Below are 18,027 nucleotides of genomic sequence, written 5' to 3' on the forward strand. Positions count from 1 at the left end.
GGTATGCAGAGAAAACACACAGGTGACATTCCACATACACTCCTGTTCCTTTGGCAGACTGGTTACATGAGTCAAACAATTATTTTCACTTAAGCTAGCTAGAGGTGAATTTCTGTAACTTGCAACCAAGAATTTAAAGAAGTTATTCAATGAGTCTTGAGGAAAATATGTTAGAAAAAAAGGAACAGTATTCATTATTGATTAGCCTTTAAGTAAATAAATTGATTAGCCCTTAGGTAAATAAATTAGCCCTACAAAGACCATTACACAAAAATCTGAAATCCTAAATGAACATAATTAACAAATAAATTCTAACAACCTATTTTAATCTGTGGCACTTACTTAAAAGCAAGCCCACTCCAAAAAATCGTGATTCAAATAGATGTATATTTGCTACACAAATATATACATGCTTATCTGATTGCTGAATCTTGATGATTTAACACAAGTATGCATTCATAATGCATAAATCAACACTAAAGGTGAAAAGTAATTTTTTTCTACCAGACACCCTATAGTCATTATTACTAAAGAAGAAGCCACTTTGAATAAGATGCTGAAAATAACCAATTCTTCTGTCACTCCCAAGAGTCAATCTTTTTTTGTTGCTTTTTGGGATTCTTTTTGAGACAGAGTCTTGCTCTATCACCCAGGCTGGAGTACAGTGGCACGATCATGACTCACTGCAGCCTCAAACTCCCAGCCAAGGGCCAACCATTATTAATCTCCTTCCACTGTGGAAACTGACCACTCAGTCTTATCACATAACCAGGTTTTAATATCTCATAGAATATCATGGCACTTCTCACTCCTTGGTTACCAAATTTCCTTAAAAAGCTTCTTATGAAGGACTTTTAGCCAAATTCTTCTTGGAAGTCTGAATGAATTAGAACCACTTAGAGCATTTAATCTGTGTCTCTACCAATTCCCCTCAGTGTTTTTTCCAGTGTTAAAGCCAATCTAATTTGGTGAAACAACAGTAAAGGTGAAACACCTACTGTGAGGAAGAAAAAAACAACAATTCAAATACAGCCCATCTGCTGCTGAGAGCTCCTATAGAGAGCTTCCTTAGCCAACTCTGAATGAGACGGAAGTGGGACTGGGTGGGTAGAAGGGAAGGGGGAAAGAGCAGCCCTCTCTAAGAGCCACAGGCCCTGGGAAAGTTAGGATTATTAGGGAGCAAACTCTGTGTTTCTATTTTTTATTCATCTTCTTGACACTCAGCCACATGAACCACCAACTGCATCCTTCTGGGAACTTTCAGCAATTCAAAAAGGAGCATACACAAAGGACTAAGACAGAAGCTAAAGGCTAGATTGTGGAGTACTCTTGCTCAATAAAGTTGCTTCCAGCATTAGTCTCCCAAAATTTTATTTCTTATCAATTTCAAGGAAAAGAACAAAGCCCTAATGTAAAAATTTCTTCAAAAAATGTGTGGAACACTAGTCTATAAATCTTCAGAAGTTCTGTATTATATAGATTTCATTTAAAATTGGATTCATTAACTATTTTCCTCTGAAGTTAAAAAACACCTCTCATTACCATTCTAACCTGATTTAAGTACTGGTTTCTTACTATTATATTTCTTCCCATTGTTACAAAGGCAGATAATACATAAATAATAATCACCTACCATTTCAAACACTGGAATTAGAAAGAGAACCAGCCAGGCTTCACCTGCAAGGGCTCATGCATCCCAAGAGGGCAGTTTGTAATGTGCTACACGCATTACAGGATTCAGAGAGAACAAAAGAGAGTGCTTTTACATCTTAACAAAAATGACCCTTAGCACAGGCTGTTCTCTTACCAGCATGTCAGTGGCACTGAGATAGTGCTTGCTGGCCATGCACTGTTCCAGTTTTTGAGGCACTTGCTTGATATTCTCAATTTCATCCAGCAAGTTCAGGACATGCTTATGCTCAATTCCTTCAATCCATAGTTTCCGAAGCTCATCCCGTTTGCAGTGCAGCAGCATCTTGCATGAAAGCAGGTTCTCTTTTACCTACAATAAAACAGATTCAGTCTTGGGTCAGTCCAAAGTCTTGCCAGTCTAAACCTATAATCTGGTTAGTAGTCTTCACTGGTACTACTGTATGTAGCAGTTCCTAATTCCCACTGCCACTTACTCTCCTTGGTCTGCCTCCAAAATTCTAATCCTGGTTCTGACATAGCCTCACTTGGGCACATCTCCACCTCTCTCTAATTTCTCTCCCATGAAATGAGAAAACTACTCCCAACCTACCTTTTCTAGATTACCTTTGAGTAATCTAGAAAAAATTACTAAAGAGAAAGCACTCTGAAAACATGAAGTACCTCATAAATATTAATATACCTAAAAGGGGAGTGATCAGTGTAAGAGTCCATGCTACTATACCTTCCCCAATCCCTGCAAATCTCCTATCCAGCTGATAGGTCACTTGGTCCATGCTTCTAGCTCTAGAACTCCAGCTGAAGTTTAAAACCAAGAAACTGGGTGCTCAACTTAACTGACTAAAATAAAAATAACCCCAGCTTCCAAAAGAGAGTAGGCACATCCAGAGATAATCTCAAAATAAAAGGACGTACCAAGGCTTTTTTGCCTTGCATTCTGATTATTAGATATTAAATAAGACAACCTCCACCACCTGTAGATCTGCACGGTATAGCGACGAGCATACGCAAAACATGACAAAATAAAAGGGAGAACAGCGGAATGGAGGAGGTAGTTGTGATGCACGTGATAGAAGTAAGTTTTTATTTGCTCCTCTAATTGAAAATTTTCCATTTTTGGAAAATGGAAATGACAGCCATGACAGAATGGAATGACAGCCATTTTCCAGCAACATGGAAAAATTTTAAAAACCATGATCTTTCAAAATTCACAGAACTACTTTCATATATTTTTGATAGTCCTCACATGTATGTTATTTAAATTTGAGTTTAAATATTTCTTTACAGTTTTGTGTCTGGTTTATGTTTGAGGTAAAATTTATCCATGAATGCATCTCAAGTGTACCACATGGTAAGTTTTGGCAAATGCGCCCACCTGTATAATCCAAACCTTCATCAATACATGGGACATGTCCATCAGCGCAGAGTCTACCATACTTTTGATAACTGAAAATCTGTATTGTTCTTCTACAAGATTTGATGTGGTGATGAAAATATTCACTGACACTATGCCTCTGGTGATTACAAAACTAAATTTCAACATTCATCCAACAAGTATGGAAAATATGAGGACAAAATACCAAGATTAAAAGGTTTCTTGAGAAAGCACCTAATCCCTTCCTACAACTTCATGACAACACCTAAATCATGTTTCTATTAAACTCTCCCATGTTAAAAAAAAAAAAAAAAAAAAAAAAAAAAAAAAAGTCTTGAATAAGAAGACCTTGTAACCTCTCTTAATAAGTATAATAGACTGATTATTAATTTGGGGGGTCATAGAACTCTTTGAAAATCTGATGAAGATAATTCCAATTATTTCTACTCCTTCCTGCAATCCCACCAAAGTAATAGCAAAGATATTTTTTTAAGCATAAAAAGAGAGAACAGAGAAGAACAGCAGCAAATAAGAGATGATAACAAAACTGTGGAAGTTAGCAAGAAGATGGACAGTAGGCAACTAAATTAGCAGGCCAGAGAAATCTGAAAACCTTAGCCTGGAGCAGGATTTGCTAATATCAAAAAGGAGGCACCAAGTATACTAAAGGCAGGGGTACTGGGTTAAAAGTTTCCATAGGAGTATTTTGAGCCCCAAATCTCCATCAAGCCACACACATAGGCAATTCCCTCCCCCATTGGCCAAATTGGGAGCAACTGAATTGGAAAGGATCTAGACAAGGAAATGTCAGGTATGGTTGAGCGGAGGGCATGAGACACTACACAGAAAACAGGAGGATGAAGACAAAGTAGGACCTATTAAACAGTTAGATCCTCAGCCCCCATGGACCCTCGGTCTCTGTCAACAGTTAGGCTCCAAAACACTGGCAGCTTGACTTTTCACCCCAACACAGGAGACGTATGGCTTCTCCCTTGGGAAAGTCAACTGGTCCAAGTGAAAAGGCTTATACAGATAGTGACATCTGACGATTCAAGGAAGAAACTGATGAGTCCCTACCCAACAATCATTATGGACAAGCTCCATAACATGTTCTGAGCTTCCAGTCAGCTTTGTAGTGCCTGCCTCTTACATACAAATGGTTAGCCAAGGATCACCAGACATTCACAGAAAGCCTGCAGAACGGAATGACGGGCATCAAAACAAAAAGAGAAAATTACTGAAGCAGGACATGAGGGAACAGAAACTGCAGGAAAGATAATTTTGTTAAACGATAATTAACATCCTTAGGAAAAATAAAAGAAGCTATTACATCAATTAACCAAGGACAGAATGATACAAACATGAAAAACAACTCTTAGAAATTAAAACAGAAATTTTAAAAATCAAATTGAAAGGTTAGAAGGTATCCTTGAGGAAATCTCCAAATAGGAAAACACCAAAAAATGAGATAGGAGGTAAAACAAAACAATGGGATTGATCCAAAAGGTCCAACCCTTACCAGATAGGAGTTCCAAGGAAGGAAAAGTGAAAAAAATGGAGTCGAGAAAAAAAGTTTTAAAATAATTAAATAATTTTTTTAAAAAACTGCCTGCCTGGGGCAGTATCTTACTATAATCCCAGCACTTTGGGAGGCTAAGGTAGAGGGCTGCTGGAGCTCAGGAGTTCAAGACCAACTCTGGCAACACAGGGAGACCCTGCTTCTACAATAAATTTAAAAATCAGCCAGATATGGTGGCACATGCCTGTAGTTCCAGCTATTCAGGAGGCTGAGTTAGGAGATCACTGGAGCCCAGGAGGTTGAGACTGCAGAGAGCCATGATCGTGCCACTGCATCCAGCCTAGGCAACAAAGCAAGACTCCAGCTCTTTTTTTTTTTTTTTTAAATAAAAAAAGAAGAAAGAAAAAAAAATGCCAGAACGTGCCAAGACATAAGTTTTCAGATTGAAAAGGCACACCAAGTACTCAAGAAAATGGAAGGCAAAAAGGCCCAAGTCAGGACACATTATTCTGACATATAAGAACACAAGGGATAGAGAGACAATCACAAAAGCTGTCAAAGAAAAAAAGGAAAAAACCAGGACCTATACAAAGGCTTGTGAATCAGAATGACATCAGATTTCTCTCAGCAGCAACATTAAAAGCTACAAGACAAAGGAACGATAAACCTTCAAAATTTTAAGAAAGAATTATTTCCCAGAAGAACTATCAATCAAATATAAGGAAAGAATAAAGACATTTTCAGGCTTGCAAGCTCTCAAAAACTCAACTTTGTATGCACCATATCTCAGCAAACTACTGAAGAATGTGTTCCACCACTACAAGAGAAAACAGAAGAGAAGAAACAAGGGATCCAGGAAACACAATACAGAAGAAAGGTAACAGGACTATCCAATCAGCAACTCCAGAAAAACAACACGCGCACACAAGAAAAAACATAATCATAGTATGCTGTATGGCTTAGATGTACATGTTAGTGTAGTTATAAAAAGGCAAGCACTGATCATCTATTTAACCAAAACTAGAATACAACTATATAGAGAGGATGAAGGAAGAGGATGTGGTAGGATGGGAGAGACTGGGAAGCGGGCTAAGGCCTCATCTTCCGTAATTGGAAGTTAATACATAACATTTAAGAAAAAAACACACACAGCACAAGCATACTATTAGAAATAGAAATACCTAAAAAAGAAAAACTAAAAAAGTCGGCACCTCTGAGATGTTAGAACTGGGACTGGGGTAGGATGAGGTAGGAGAGTCCAGTCTTTTATCATCATTTGCGGCTTTATTTGACTTTTAAACATATCTCTCCGGCCGGCCGCGGTGGCTCACACCTGTAATCCCAGGGCTTTGGCAGGCCAACGCGGGCAGATCACGAGGTCAGGAGATAGAGACCATCCTGGCTAACAAGGTGAAACCCCCTCTGTACTAAAAATACAAAAATAAAATTAGCTGGGCGTGGTGGCGGGCGCCTGTAGTCCCAGCTACTCCGGAGGCTGATGTGGGAGAATAGCATGAACCAGGGAGGCGGAGCTTGCAGTGAGCTGAGATCGCACCACTGCACTCCAGCCTGGGTGACAGAGCAAGACTCCGTCTCAAAAAAAAAAAAAGCACATCTCTAAAAGCCATTCCTAGATTCCACTGTAGTTCTTAGTCTCTAGGTTAAGGACTCCAGCTATTAAATCATTCCATTTTAAATCTTAGTTCAAATCTGTTAGAATCTTGATTTCTGATATCCTGCTCATAGCACCTTGCTAATATAGTTCTCAGCTTTTTCCTCTATGTGTAATGGTTACCATGGAAACAATTAAAAATAAATTTTATGTCATACAACACCCAACTAGGCTCTTGATCGAGAGTGGGGGACAAACTTACAGAGTGTCAGTAAAGCTTGGCAAACTCCTATCTGATTGGAAAAAGACAATTGTGTCATTTCACACTCGGATATGTACAATGTAATCAGCTCACTCATTTTTGCTTACTACATGGAAAGAAAAGTGAAGTAGAATTTGTTGGGGGTAAACAATTGGCATCAGTCTGTGTAGAAAATGACCACACCAAGATTCTCTAAACTGAGGTAACAAAGCTACAGACCAAAAAAACTACAGGAACTTTTAATACTAAATTGCCCTGAGGTTTTTGCTTTATGATTAGAAAGTCACAGTCGTAAAAAATGTTATTTTAGAAGTTGCGGGATAGGGTCAGTCAGCCACAAAAAGGAAGAAATAATGAAGAATCACAAAAACATTATGCCAAGCAAAAGAAGCTAGACACAAAAGAGGGCATAACATACAAAGTTCCAGAACAGGCGAAACTAATCCATAGCGCCAGAATTCAAATCAGTAGTTGCTTGGAGCAGGATGTGAGAGAGAACCGACTGCAAAGAGGCAGGAGAGAACTCTGGGGTGATGGTAACACATTCAGTGATATATACGTTTGCCAAAACTCATTGCACTGCACTCTGAAAATATGGCATTTTACTGTACGTAAACTATACCTCAATAAAGATGGAAAATACAGCCACTGTGGAAAATAGTATGGAGTTTCCTCAAAAAATAAAAAAATAGAACTACCATATGATCCAACAATCTCACTACAGGGTCTATATCAAAAGGAATTGAAGTCAATATGTCAAAGAGATATCTGCACTCCCATGATCACTGCAGCCTAAGTGTCCATCAACAGATGAATGAAAAAAGAAATATGGTATAAGCACAATGGAACGCCATTCAGCATTTAAAAAGAAGGAAATCTGTTCGGGCATGGTGGCTCACACCTGTAATCCCACCACTTTGGGAGCCTAAGGTGGGTAGATCACTTGAGCCCAGGAGTTTGAAACCAGCCTGGGCAACCTGGTGAAAACCCATCTCCACAAAAAATTAGCTGGGCATAGTGGCATGCACCTGTGGTCCCAGATAGCGGAGGAACTAAGGTGGGAGGATCGCCTGAGCTCAGTAAGTCGAGGCTATAGTGAGCCCCAAGATCGCGTCATTTACTCCAGCCTGAACAACAGAGTGCGACCCTGTCTCAAAAACAAAAGGAACTCTTGTCATTTGCAACAACACGGATGAACCTGGAGGACATTATGTTAAGTGAAATCAGCCAGACACAGAAAGATGAATATTGCATCATCTCCCTTACACGTAGAATCTAAAATAGTCAAACTCATAGAAGCAGAAAGTAGAGCAGTAGTTACCAGGGGCTCGGAGTGAGAGGACGGGTTGAGAAGATGTTGGTCAAGTGATACAATACTTCAGTTAGACAACAGAAGTAAGTTCAAGAAACTCATTGTACAACACGGTGACTACAGTTAATAACAATGTATTGTATGCTTGAAAATTGATGAAAAGGTAGATTCTAAGTATTCTCACCACAAATAACTGACAAGCATGTGAGGTGATGTGTATGTTAATTAGCTTGGTTTAGCCATTCCACAATGTATATGTATTTCAAAACATCATGCTGTGTACTACAAACATATGTAATTTTTGTCAATTTTTTAAAATTAAAAAATAAAGTTTTTTTTTAATGGGAAGAAACAGGGCTATACCCATCAATGAATAATAACATTCACATGTTAGAAAAGTATCAAATAACACTGAATCATTTATTTCTCAAAACTCTGTTCTACTTTTATAAATGTGATGACAGTATTTTCATTTCATTCTATTTAATGTATAAGTATAATTAAGATTGAAAAATTATGTTACTCCGTTTCTTCCTTAAACAAATGCATGAAAAGTCAGGTTGTTCAAACCACGACATCAAGTCAGAGACAAATTTCCTTTGCTTTCTCAGAGTTTTAGTAACTTCACAGTTGCTCATAATCACCTGTTCAGCAATAGCTAGAATTTCACAAAAACTACAAGTCACCCTAACTAGAGACTATTAGAAAAAGAGAAAAGAAGGAAAACAGGGCTCAAGAGGCTATTGTGAATAGAAATGTGAGATGACACAGACGGCAGCGAAGTTGAGATTTTTGCAGCCCTCTCTTGGAAAAGATAAAGGGGTGAGAAAAGCAAAGTGGGGCTTTGAATAAAACTGCCTTAGCATTTGTGAGAGGAAGACCAGAGAGATAGAGAGAGAGAGAGGGGCTGACACACACAGGCCTGGGGAAGGTCATAACTTTTAACTCATAAAATCAGAAAAGTACTGAATTTGGCTGGGCGTGATCGCTCTTGCCTGTAACCCTAGAACTTTGGGAGGCCAAGTTGGGCAGATTACCTGAGGTCAGGAGTTCAAGACCAGCCTGGCCAACATGGTGAAACACCACCTCTACTAAAAAATATAAATATTAGCTAGGTGTGGTGGTGGGTGCCTATAATTCCAGCTACTTTGGAAGGTGAGGCAGGAGAATCACTTGAACCTGGGAGGCGGAGGTTGCAGTGAGCCGAGATCGCACCATTGCACTCCAGCTTGGGCAACAGAGCGAGACTCTGTTTCCAAAAAAAACAAAAGAAAAGAAAAGTACTGAATTTGGATCAAGAAAAACATAAAGAAGTGAGGGAATGCCTCTGCGTATGCATATTATCTGTAATAAAATACAACAATGTGCAAACAGCTCATTGAAACTATAGACTAGAAATATCCTGAAAAATTCTCTATGAGGCAAGGATAGTAAATGAAAATTAATGTGTTGACATCATTCTTAATTTTAAAAGTATAAAATATTGAGATGTGTTCTTTGTTTTTGTTGAATTTTGTTGGCAAAAGTAAATCTACATATAAGCACTATCATAGGTTTTCTCCTGCCATAAGAGACCAACCCAATTTTTTCCATGGAGTCTTACAGAAAGCACCTAGAAAGAACAAACCTTGGAAATACCATTCATTGTTCTGTTTAAAAGCCTTTTAGAACTATAGATCATTTTTAAATTACCTTCAAACTTGTATTGCCTGTGCTTTCTTTCCCCGGGTTTTTTCAGTTGCCATTCTAAGGTCTGAAATTCTGAGAGGCTCCCCTCAACGCTTTCCAATACGTTCCTTTGAGCTGCAGAGCCTAAATACAGTACACAAATACACATACCTGAACTTAATGGAAAGATCACCTCATGGTTCCTGTGACTGCATTAATGTGCTCTAGAGTGCTGCACACAATTAAAATTATATCTCATTATTACCCACTGTTTAGCATGTCCATTTCTAGAAACCAAAGGCCTTCTCCCTTTCTCATACAAGTGGCTAGAATTTTCCATCTTATATTTGGGCTGTAAATAACTTCCTACCAAACCTTGTTGTTCTACTAGGACATTTTTAACATTAAGGCTATTCCTCATTCCAATTCTACCTTTCAAGGTATAATCTCATTTAAAAGCCAGAATTATTTTAGGTATATATTAAATAATAAATGTTTCATTACTCAATGATTAAGCCCTAACAACTTCACTTGAATAATCGTGTACAGTTATTTCTCATTATAGGCAAGAAAAATGAGATTCAAAACTTGATCTAGTACCAACAAGGTGGTCAAAATTGGGATGAAATGTTAAGTGTTTGTTTGCACATCACAACAAAGCCAGGTATCTCCCTTCAACCTACCCTGCTGCAGCGATAAGCATTAGACTACTCTGTAACTTTAAAGAAATCTGAGGTCATCTCATTCACCTAGTACACCATAGAGAAACACACCAATCCATTTGGCCCAAATCCCCAATTTGTCTCAACTCATATCCATCTATTTTGGTGCTGCTGCTATAATAAGCCGGTCGGTCATTATTATGAGAGAACTGGCAAGACCTATGGAATTGGAGGTTTATCAACGCAATAACATCTCATTTTAAGAAATTTTACAATGCATTCAAAAGTAATAGAACTGCCCATTTATTTTGCTTATCGTCCACATTACTTGACCTGATCAATTGTACATGGTATCAAGGCTGAGCCTATGAGCCTTCTGTTGAGATCTCGACTCTACAAAAACAATTTTAAAATTAGCTAGGCATGGTGGTGAGTGCCTGTAATCCCAGCTACTCAAGAGGCTGAGGCAGGAGGATCCCCTGAGCTCAGGAGTTTGAGGCTGCAGTGAGCTATGATGGCACCACTGCACTCCAGCCTGGACAACAGAGTGAAACCCTATCTCTAAAATAAATCAATAATTAATTTTTTTAAAAAAAAGCTTGGACCATCAGGGAAGAAAGTTAAATCCATCTGTCAGCTCATTTTTATACTCAAAAACATAGAATCTACCAATATAATATAAATCAATATATGAAAGTAATGTCAAAAAATGAGACGTGTAGGCCACGCACAGTGGCTCACACCTCTAATCCCAGCACTTTAGGAGACCAAAGCAGAAGGATCACTTGATGGAGTATGAGACCATCCTGGGCAACATACGGAGACCCAGTCTCTGCAAAAAAATCAAATATTAGCCAGGCATGGTGGAATGCACCTATGGTCCCAACTACTCAGAAGGCTGAGGCAAGAGGATCACCTGAGTCTGGGAGGTCGAGGCATCGGTGACTCATGATGGTGCTACTGCACACCAGCCCGGGTGATGGAGAGAGACTCTGTCTCAAATGGGAAGCATAAACAGTTCTGTGGTCTCGAGCTTTAAAAGGTGGCAATGGACAAATATGAACATCTTCATTTGCCTTGGTCCCCACTGAAATCTATTCCCAGCACAGCAGCTAGAGTGGGCCTTTTAAAATGTTAGCCACACCATGTTATTCCTGTGCTCAAAGCCTTACAATCAATACTGACAGTTAAAATCAATGTCTTTCCAGTGACCTACAAGACCCTACATGACTTCCATCCACCCACCCACCACACCACATGCCCTAGCTCTCTCATCTCTCTCCTGCCACTCTCCCCATGCCTCATTTTGCTTCAACCTCACCAACCACCTTGCTGCTGCTCCCAACCTCCAATCATGCCCCTGCCTTAGGATCTGGGCACCTGCTTCCTTTCTTCCTGGAATGCTCTTCCTGACACTCTCCTTAACCTCCTTCAGATGTTGGCTCATACAGGACCTCAGTGAAGCCCTGTCTGGCCAACCCAGCTAAAACAGCAACTCCCTAGTCTCCTCTCCTTGGTGGGGGGGTGGGGGTGTGTGTAGCACTTCTCACCATCTGCTATACCACACTTTACTCATATATTCACTTATAGTCTATAGTCTGTCTCCCCCGAGTAGAATGTAAACTCCACAAGGACAGAAATATTTGTGTTTTCCCAGTTAGAATGGCAATCATTAAAAAGTCAGGAAACAACAGGTGCTGGAGAGGATGTGGAGAAATAGGAACACTTTTAACACTGCTGGTGGGACTGTAAACTACTTCAACCATTGTGGAAAACAGTGTGGCAGTTCCTCAAGGATCTAGAACTAGAAATACCATTTGACTCAGCCATCCCATTACTGGGGATATACCCAAAGGATTACAAATCATGCTGCTATAAAGACACATGCACACATATGTTTATTGCGGCACTATTCACGATAGCAAAGACTTGGAACCAACCCAAATGTCCATCAGTGACAGACTGGATTAAGAAAATGTGGCACATATACACCATGGAATACTATACAGTCATAAAAAAGGATGAGTTTGTGTCCTTTGTAGGGACATGGATGCAGCTGGAAGCAAACTATCTCAAGAACAGAAAACCAAACACCGCATGTTCTCACTCATAGGTGGGAATTGAACAATGAGATCACTTGGACACAGGAAGGGGAACATCACCTATTGTGGGGAGGGGGGAGGAGGGAGGGATAGCATTAGGAGATATACCTAATGTAAATGATGAGTTAATGGGTGCAGCACACCAACATGGCACATGTATACATATGTAACAAACCTGCACGTTGTGCACATGTACCCTAGAACTTAAAGTATAATAAAAAATAAAAAAAAGAAACATTTGTGTTTTCTTCGCTTCTATACCTGAAAATCTAGAACAATCCTCAACACAAAGTAGACACTCAATACATAGAGACTACATAAATGTTGTTCAACATTATCTATTTGTTCGTTTTCTGTCCTCTCCTTTGCACATAAGCTCCATGAGGACAGGAACTGGTGTTTCCCATTTGTACAGCTCTAGCACCTAAAACAGAACCAGCAACGTAGCGGGCACTCAACAGATATTTGCTACATGAATCCTTATTATTTTGGCAGAGAACACAAAGAAAATTTCAACTCAGATCTATACATTCTCAGCATCTTGCTTGGCTCTGAGATAACATAGCCCAAACGTTACTGAATCATCCATGTTTTCACTTTAAAAAAATACATACCTATATTTCATATATAATCCAAAGTGCAATTAAAAGCCAAAAATGACAAGAAAAGATTAGTGAGAAAACATCAGTGTTTCCTTGGTGATAAGAAATGGACTGTCATGGTACAAAATTGTCAAAAACAAATTCATTTTCATTTTCCCCCAACACTTTTATTTTCCCATTAATCAATTATTAAAGGCTCTTTTGAAAAGAGCTTTGACCCTTTATTTCTCTTCCCAATACTGAAGTTAATTCATAACCCAGAATAGTATGACATTTACTTTCTTGACAACTATCAGATATAATAAAGTTTTGTTATTTTCTTTTGCTCAAAACTCAAGCATACTGAAAATGAGGACGGTCAGAAATGTGGCCACTAAAACAAATGTGAAATGATCAAGACGAGGCTCTTTTTCAATATCAGGAGAACATTGTTTGTTTGCAGCAAAGATGCTATTGACTCAGAGTGATGGGAAGCAAAGCAGAAATCACTGCTGGTGCTTCCCGTGAGATAAGGACAATGTCTTTTCAGTCAATCAGACTAATCAGAAAACACAAATACCATGAGGTCCTTCACCTTTGCTGTGATTACCCGAGGCAAAGCCAGAAGGTCAGCAGCTCTATACATTCATTGACCCCTCCTGAGCTTAGTATATTAGGTCAAAATGGACTACAGTTTACTTTAAATCTAGAGCAAGTGATCTATAACTTTACCTAGTTTCACAGATAAATCCATAGGATGAACTCAGCACTTGTAAAGGCAAACATTTATAGTATCCCTTTCAAAAATGCCCAGTTATAGCCAGGCGTGGTGACGCATGCCTGTAATCCCAGCTACTCGGGAGGCTGAGGCAAGAGAATCACTTGAACCCGGGAGGTGGAGGTAGAGGTGAGCTGAGATCGCACAAATGCACTCCAGTCTGGGCAACAAGAATGAAACTCCGTCTCAGAAAAAAAAAAAAAAAGCCCAGTTAATTTTAAAATGTAGAGAGGTCAACATGTGGCTTCCAAAAAGGTTAAGAGTATACTGATTCTGGAGCTAGAGCTACACTCTTAGACATTGAAAGTCATATATCATCAGTATTTGTAGAAGCATAATTTATATATCTGCTTACAAAATCATAATGTAAGATCTAATGGACACAAAACAAAACATGAAGATGCCATATGCACAGCTGTTACTGGGCAGATACAGGCCAGACAGTCCCCTAACCAATCTGATAGCATAGGGCAGTGAATTTTAAATCACGGTCTATGCATCCCTCAGTCCCACAGTGGTGGGGAGAACCAAGCATGATGCTTTGGACCTCTCACCCCAAAACCAAATAAGAGGAGAGCATTGCCTCTCCTAATGATTGATATGTTGGTATTCTGCAAAATATCACCCAAAAAAAAAAGTTTCTGCTGCTTTAAAAATGCCTGAAAATCAGCATCAAAGGCCTTAGAATCAGGGAGATTAGAGTTCAAATTCTAAATTCATTGAGATGATTGGACATAATCATCCCTTGCAAAGACTCAGTGTTCATTCAGTAAGTGGTGGCAATTATTGTTATTTATCACAGGGTAGTACTGAGCGGTATTAAAGGAGTGATCTCAAAATACACAGTTAAAAACCATATAACTATAATGTTATACTACATAACCCTTATTTGATCAGTTCATCCTTTGGCCAATTATGAAAATACTCCTTACAAAACCATTTTATTCTTTAGGTACAAAAGACATAGTACCCAAGAACCAAGATTTTTCTCTAGGACCTAATGCAAAAGGAAGAAAGTGGGGGTGGGGAGCAAGATGGGGTAGGAGAAGAGAGAGAAGAGGAGAAAGAACGTGGGGGAAGGAAGAAAGGAAGGAGGAGAAAAAGGGAGAAAAACAACAAATAAAAGAAAAATTGTTCCAAAACATGAAAATAAAACTACAAAATAAAAATTAATGGCAGGGTGCGGTGGCTCACGCCTGTAATCCCAGCACTTTGGGAGGCCCAGGCAGGAGGATCACGAGGTCAGGAGATCGAGACCATCCTGGCTAACACAGTGAAACCCCGTCTCTACTAAAAATACGAAAAAAACATTAGCCAGGCGTGGTGGCGGGCACCTGCAGTCCCAGCTGCTCGGGAGGCAGAGGCAGAAGAATGGTGTGAACCCGGGAGGCAGAGCTTGCAGTGAGCCAAGATTACGCCACTGCATTCACTCCAGCCTGAGCGACAGAGTGAGACTCCGTCTCAAAAACTAAAAAAAAAAAAAAAAATTAATACACATTAATCACAACTAAAGCATGATATTCAAGAATTTTGGTTTTCTGCCAGGCATGGCGGGTCACACCTATAATCCCAGCACTTTGGGAGACTGAGGCAGGAGGATTGCTTGAGCCCAGGAGTTCAAGGCTTCAGTGAGGCACTACTGCACTCTAGCCTGGGCAACACAGCAAGGCTCCATCTCCAAAAAAAAAAAAATTGTTTTCATAAACATTTCATTTTATGTTTAAATAATCTGTAGGTTAAATTTTCTTCACTTCACAAAAAATACCAAGAATGCACAATAAATGCAGGCAAATCACAACCAACTTCAATGTAGGAAACATACTCTCTTCTGTGGTTTAGATTCCGATAAAAGGGTATTCAGCTGGCTGCCCTCCAACTCATGTGAGTGTAAATAGGTCGGCCACTAAGATGCAGAAGAGGCACTGACTCAATGGTCCAAATATTAGGCTTTGTTGTTTAGATGTGTGAAGTACAGGAATAACTGCTAGAATGAGAATGGAGAATACAAGGGCCAGTACACCTACTAGTTTGTTAGGGATGGACCGTTAAGACACAAGCAAATGGAGGCCATCTTGCTTGTCTCATTCCACACTGCAGTGAGAAATAATGGCAGAACCAAGGATAAGACACAGGGGAGGGGAGAAATCAGCCGAGGATGCCTTCTGTGGTCTTTCCCAGCAAGCCTTTCCAGACACCTGCAGAACTCCTGAAAAGCGGAATTTTGAATCACTTATTAAGGACCATTTGCCACTACCATGGCTCCTCTCCAAGCTGCAACGCCTATACTGACAGGAAGTGCTGCCATCACCGGACAAGAAGGGAGGAATACCTGCTTTATTTTATTTCGGGAGTTAGTGATGCGCTCTGTGATGCTCTGGTATGTGCGAATGGCTGTCGTCAATTCTGTGTAGTGCTGCACAATCAATTCATCCAGGTCACGGTCACATTTTTCGTAGGCTTCTTCAAGGCGACCCTTCTCATTTTCCCTGTCTTCGACATCGTCACTAGTAGACAGAGTCCTGGTGAAGGCAGACAGTATATCAAGCTGAGTAAAACTTGAAAGTAAAATGCAAAAGAAAGGTGAAGCACGTTCATCTTACTAACTAGGAAATGAAATAAGTTACAAACACAAAACACAAAACTTCCTTCACAGTAAATTCCAATAGCCCATCTAAGTGGATTTGTTGTTGCCTATCCAAGGGGCCCTTCTCTTCTGTCACTGGCATTAGAACTGATTTTAATCAGCTAGCAGGCAGGCATGAACGGTTCAAGAGACTGGGTAACTCTTGATTTGAGTGAACTGTTCCATTCTCCTTATCAGTGACAAGTCTGGTCAATGAGACAGACCTAAGGAAGTACTAGGAACAATTTTCTGCAAGAAGAATAACAAGAAAAGGTCCCTTTCCCAACCCTAGGTATCACTGTACAAAGATAAGATACTCGACATTTCAGCCATGTGTCTGAGTAACCGTGGAAGGAAAAACCAGGAGGAATGCCAAGCTACCACTATGTCCTTGGCCACCAAAGCAGCCCTGCAGCTGCCTTACCTCAGGACTTCTTGTTAGAGGAGATAATAAATATCCATTGTTTAAGTCACTTTCAGCTGGTCTTTTTCATACATAGCTGAAAGCACAGTAATGGATACAATTACTTATACACTGAGGAACCACCTTCCAAAAAGCTCATTTGAATGACCTGAATTTGGTATGGAGCCCCCAGCAGTCTGGAAATAAGGTCATGTTAATTCTAAAATCTCTTACAACAGCAGTCATCTAAGGTATCCTACAGGACAGTTCCTGCACTTACTAGTCTTCAAACAGCACTAACAAGATTGATACAAATCAACAATAACCAGGGAATGAGATAGATATACTTATTAAAAATATTTCAATAACTTCGTTTGATACATGGACCACAGATCTTTGTTTCCTCCACTATCTTTCTCGGATAATTTTTTTTAATTTAGTATTATAATCAGTAACAAAGGAACCTTTTCCTCTTATCTGTTGGCTGTAGTAATTTAGAGTTTCATTAAATTCCCTCAGATTTGTCAGCTTATACATTCAGCCTAGTTTATTTCATTTATCTTTTTTAATTTAGGGAGGGGGATATTTTAGGTTCTCAATGATGGATACCATCAATTATAAGTCCATCATTAGAACTGCTTTCAGAGATGGTCTGTCAGCAAATTAATCACATATCCACTCTAGATATTTGCAAGCAAAATACTGTACAATAGTCTGCTCTGAACTGTCATTTAGAGCAAAGGATCTTAATTCATGAGCCACACAATATATAAAACTCCTTTTTCAATTTATAGGGAAATTCAGGTCAGTCTTTGACTTCAATCTAACCTCCAAAAAGAATTTTGTAATTCTTTTTGTTAGGTGTTAGGGATGCCAAAAGATCAGCTATATCATGAATACGGGTAGGGGGATGGCAGGAACGAAGGCAAAGAAGGGAAGTGCAAAAGCCACTAAGGACAGTGTGGGATGCTCCGGAAAGGAACACTACTGGGAACCGCAAGACTTGATTTAAAGCCTTTACATGAGAGATCCTGTTTCCTCATCTGTAAACTGGTGATCCTAAACCAGACTACTTCCAAGGTTTCTTGCAGGTAGAGAATACCACCCAAGTGTTTGACTATTAAAGTAAATCAGAGTGGAGAATGTAGGCTAAACTGGGCTTCAAAAATAGAGCTACCAAGATTACTTGCAATATTTGGGTACAGAGCAGCTTAGCATGTATCATGTCTTCTTGTTGTTTTAATGATACACAACTTTGCTCTTTAAATCTGAAACTTCCAGGCTGTTAATCTAAAGTAAAGCACAATCAGAAAATGCCTTCAATTTATCAACTGTCCCAAAGGTAAGGGTTCCTAGATGTTTAACTCCATTATTTCCCCTTGTAACAGCAGTCACAGAATTGTCAAAGCTACACTAGATCAGTTTGCCATCTTTACAAGGCTTTTCATGATTTCTGCTCCACTACCATTTGTGGAAAAAA

The 18,027-nt window shown here is 39.4% G+C and overlaps 1 protein-coding gene across 3 annotated transcripts in view; it reads right to left on the reverse strand.

The window, feature by feature from the left end:
• Nucleotides 1-18,027, reverse strand: part of LOC105471359 (exocyst complex component 4) — an 822,236-nt gene that overhangs the window by 783,986 nt on the left and 20,223 nt on the right. For all 3 annotated transcript variants that reach the window (XM_011723811.2, XM_011723812.2, XM_011723813.3), the window contains exons 2-3: nucleotides 15,851-16,040; nucleotides 1,808-2,002 (exon numbers count right to left, since the gene is read on the reverse strand). In XM_011723811.2, coding sequence (XP_011722113.2) covers nucleotides 1,808-2,002; nucleotides 15,851-16,040 — 385 coding nt within the window. The remainder of the gene's footprint in view (nucleotides 1-1,807; nucleotides 2,003-15,850; nucleotides 16,041-18,027) is intronic.

This window comes from Macaca nemestrina, chromosome 4 (genome assembly GCF_043159975.1).
Source record: "Macaca nemestrina isolate mMacNem1 chromosome 4, mMacNem.hap1, whole genome shotgun sequence".
Taxonomy (NCBI): Eukaryota; Metazoa; Chordata; class Mammalia; order Primates; family Cercopithecidae; genus Macaca; species Macaca nemestrina.